The sequence below is a fragment of the Triticum dicoccoides genome, unplaced genomic scaffold (genome assembly GCF_002162155.2).
Source record: "Triticum dicoccoides isolate Atlit2015 ecotype Zavitan unplaced genomic scaffold, WEW_v2.0 scaffold15110, whole genome shotgun sequence".
Lineage (NCBI taxonomy): Eukaryota > Viridiplantae > Streptophyta > Magnoliopsida > Poales > Poaceae > Triticum > Triticum dicoccoides.
The window spans coordinates 1-4,114 of record NW_021207705.1 but is presented as its reverse complement, the minus strand read 5'-3'; the positions used below and the strand labels follow the sequence as shown (position 1 = coordinate 4,114).

Here is a 4,114-nt window from a genome sequence, read left to right as displayed (position 1 = left end):
TTTTTTTTTCCAATTTGTGATTATTTTTTAAACGTGCGAACTTTTTTCAAATCCATAAACTTGCGTCAAGTTCATGGTATTCTTAAAATTTCAAGTACTTTATTGAACCCATGAACTTGTTTCGGAAAAGTCAGCGTGTTAATAGGCAATGTCAAAAGTAAGGTCATCGCTGAAGGTCGACGGTCGATCTAGTGAGTGAGACCGTGCGAGAGCGCATTGTTTGGTCAGTCATAATCTGTTTTCAAATAGGAGAACATTTTTTAATTCCTCATACATTTATAAATCTGCTAAATTTTGTTCATTTTTAAAATACTTTCAAATTCGTGCATAGTTTTTGCAAATTCTCGAAGGATTTTAAAATCCATTAACATTTTTTAAATTCATGGAATTTTTCAAATCCTCAAACTTTTTTCAAATTTGTGACCTTTTTCAAACCCAACAACACTGTTTTTCAAACCTGTGAACACTATTTATGATTTTTATTAGACTTCAATAAAAAAAGTCAAATTCATGATTTTTTAAATGCCTAGAACATTATCTTCTGTTCTTAAATGCTTGCAACTCACTACCTATTTTTCCTCTTCATGCAACTATACCACATCATCAAGTCATGCATATGGTCATAAATTACAATTTATGCACTAATCTATTCATGCAACCATGCCAGTTCGTCAACCATGCATGTTAATTTGTTTCACTTACTTTTGTGCGGGCATAAACGGTCATGTTACACATTTTTGTAGCATGATCTACATATACTTGTATGTTGTAGCAAATATATGTTGGTCAGGTTGCACATTTTTGTTAAAAAATGGCACCCCGTTTGACTTCAATCCAATAGATTTCTCTTTTTATACAACATTTTGTCACATGCTTGCTTCATAGTATAATTTATTGTTTTGAAAATATATATATCATGAGGGTATTCTTAATTAGTTTTTATAATATTTTTAGTTTTCTAACTTCTATTTATGCATCTTTTACCAAGGTCCCCGCAGCAACACGCGGGGCATCATCTAGTTTACTGAAAAAATCGACCAGATTGTTTTTCTAAGAAATAACATACATACTGGCTACTGCAGCAAAATAGGAGCAAAAAAAAGAAAAGAAAAACAAGCGAGCGCAGAATGAGCCGGTCGCGAGCGGGAGCCGTCGAGCGTTACAGGCCGGGCCCATGTGGGCGACGCAAGCCCGATACGCGGGAGAGGAGGCGTTAGGTTTTCCGAGCGGCCGCCAACTCCCCTCCGGGTTCATTTCGCCTCACACGCAGCTGGCTCCGCCGCCGCACCGCGAAGCCGGAAGCCGGAAGCCAGAGGCGGTGGCCGCGCACGGCACAGCCCGACCCCGCCACCGCTAGAGGTTAGTTCGACGAAAGTCTTCATCTCTCCCCGCATGGGCGACCACTTACTCCCTCCAAGCCCCCTTTGTTTCTCCGCTCGCTGACGAGGGTTTTGCTGCAACAGGGATCCGCGCGACCAGCCCCGGCTCTCACACTGCTCGCACGCCGGAGACGACGAGATCTTCACCCCACGCTGCCTAGACCGGCGGTCCACTCCTCGCCTCTTTTCCTCAGTTCTCCCTCGCCGAAGGTACCAAATCTCTCTTTTTCTCTCTCAATCTATACTGCTACCGGCAATGACATGCTACAGGAGTAACAGGACCCTCGATTATTTCCGTTTGGTGATAGGATTTCGCCAAATTAATACGATGGATGCTGCTGCCGCTGCTGATGCCGCCGCCGCTGCTGCTGCCGCTGCTGATCCCACGCTGGTGCGTGTTTGTTTCAAATTGTCAATGATCCCACCCTTTTGTTTTCAAAGTTTATTCGAGTTTTGAGGAGAATGTGTTGCTTTTTTCAGGATTTTGACCCAGATGAACTCAGAGCTGTCTATGAAAGTACCTCACCTTACATAGCGGGGTTTTTTCCGTCTTCTCCAGGAGTCATTGTTATGTCAACCAACAGACATGATGTGGTTGCTGTTCACTCAGAGTTGATTAGCGATGACCCTGAATACCTTCCTAAAATAGTTCGGTATTATTCTAATAATACCGAAGCTCGTGTTGACGCAGTGGCAAAACTTCCTGCTGATGTTACAGTCTTGTTTGCAAAGCGCAAGGGTGAGCGATTGCCTGACATTGGATTTTCAAACCTGGATCCCCAAGAAGGTGTGTCTGAGAAAGTGGTGACATTTTTCCCATACATGGACACAGTGGCTATGTTCAAGGGACACATTGGGTACGTATTATAACTAAACACACTGTTTGGATGGTCTTCATGGTAAGACTAACCTGTTGCCTTTTCAGGTTAAGGAATGCCACATCCAGGGACGTGAGGGCACCAGAGCAGGAGGTTCAGCCATCATCCATCAACACATTCACCTTTACTGCCCCGTATGCATCCGTTAGCTTCAGGAAAGATGGTAATGAGCATGATCCTGATCTACTGGAGACACGCTTAATGACTCTTGGCGCTCCTGTGTTCAACTTAAATGGCCAGATTGTAGGTATATTGAGTGATGTCGGTATTGATTGTAGTCTGAAATTTGCGAGGAAAGCAGTATACTTAGGTGAAGTCCGTTCACAACTGCGGGGCGAGCAAGTCAATTGGCTGAAGGTGACTTCCGTAAAGCTATGTATTTAATATCTGAAGATCGTGAAGTGAATTTGGTTCTAACAATATTGACCTAATGTAATTTGCAGGGGGAAGAGAAGGTGAGACGTGGTTTGTGAGGGACCCTAAAATCTGAAGATACCAGTAGTTGAATGTGTCGGAAGATGCAAGTTAACCTTTTTTTTTTAATCTCTCTTCTGTTTACTTGCGAGGATCAGTGCCGTCATGGCGAGATGCCTGAAACTTTGGAACAGTTCTTGCTTTTTGGTATGGTCTTGGAAGGTAATCTTAACCTCTGAAAAGTTGTAACTTGGAGGCAGTACCTTTATGTTGGTGTTGCACAAGTATCTCCTTGTGAGATTTTCTGAGAGGTAGTTGTAGATTGGGATGTAAGTGACTGTGTGTGCTGCATCCCTTTCTTCCATTTTGACAACAATTTTTTGTATTTAAATCTTATATAAATATATGGTGTCAAAGTGTGATTTGTCAATTGTCTTCATGGTCGTTACGCTGTGGCGTCTCTTTGTTTCTTCTAGGCTGTTTTCTGAGAGTATTGTGTTTTGGTTTTCATGTATCACCCATTTTGAACAATTGGTGCATGGTTGGTGTGGTTGTGCGTGGAGTTGGATCCATCTTGTGAGAGTTGAGGGGTAGTACATCAGTTTGACTGCAAGCATGCATGCGTCGTTGACATCAAGTAGTTTGAAACTGTTGGGGCAAGATGCAAGTGTTCTGGTTCTTTGACATCTTTGTGCTCCGAGAGAGTGAGTGAGTGAGTGAGTGAGTGAGTGCTTGTCAAGTCCTGTCGTCACGTCTTCTGCTTTGTTGACTTTGGATTGTTTTTTGTTCGGTTCTGTTTGCCTACCCGTTAGTCTTTCGCTGTCGGTGTGTACACTAGTAGAACCTGGGCCGTCGCTGTGCCTTGTGTTGCAGAAAGCAATGCAGCGTCAATGTCACTTTGTTGGCAATTCTCTTCTTAATTAATCGAAAAAAAACTTTTGCAAGAATAGTAGCCGTTTCAGGATTGTAGAATACAGGCTTATTGCACTTTCAAGATTTGACATACCGATACGCTTTTCATTCGTGCCTCAAGCCATAATAATGCACTGACCAACCTCCGCAGGGTTCGTGGTATGTGGATGGCAGGTATGGTTTCCTCCTCCAACGTCTTAGTCATGTGGAGGTGCCAGATCTAGAGTTTGATGACTTGTCTGAGGTGTTGCCTCGGTTTGATTTGTTCAACGGTAATGGTTTCACCTTTGGTGAGGCACCTTGAAGGTTCGCAAAGCTACATCCAGGCCTTGGTGGTCCAGGAAGGCGTAGATGGCAACAACTTCGATCCTAGCCTCCGCCCTAAGGCCAACTCCAACACACGACCCCAAAGGATGTCCGTTATGTCCGGATTTTGTCCGTTTGGGTTGGGCGATGGGGCGGGGTCTGACCGTTTTTCTCGATGCGTTGCCCATGCGCCGAACGCGCGGAAGCATCTTGTTCGAACGTGCA

The 4,114-nt window shown here is 43.8% G+C and overlaps 1 protein-coding gene across 3 annotated transcripts; it reads left to right on the top strand.

Annotated features, from left to right (window-relative positions):
- Positions 1 to 1,233: 1,233 nt before the first annotated feature.
- LOC119344046 lies at positions 1,234 to 3,101 on the top strand. 3 transcript variants are annotated; one of them, XR_005166428.1, is made up of 7 exons: positions 1,234 to 1,359; positions 1,464 to 1,589; positions 1,688 to 1,770; positions 1,860 to 2,236; positions 2,305 to 2,420; positions 2,536 to 2,614; positions 2,701 to 3,101. XR_005166428.1 is itself a non-coding variant. In XM_037614684.1 (6 exons), the coding sequence occupies exons 3-6, from the start codon at positions 1,708 to 1,710 to the stop codon at positions 2,728 to 2,730; spliced, it is 780 nt and encodes a 259-aa protein (XP_037470581.1). In that variant the 5' UTR covers positions 1,234 to 1,359; positions 1,464 to 1,589; positions 1,688 to 1,707; the 3' UTR covers positions 2,731 to 3,093. The 3 variants fall into 3 exon arrangements, 2 of the variants coding, with proteins under 2 accessions (XP_037470581.1, XP_037470582.1); XM_037614684.1 differs by having other exon boundaries at positions 2,305 to 2,614; positions 2,701 to 3,093; XM_037614685.1 differs by having other exon boundaries at positions 1,659 to 1,770; positions 2,305 to 2,614; positions 2,701 to 3,093.
- The last annotated feature ends 1,013 nt before the right edge of the window (positions 3,102 to 4,114 follow it).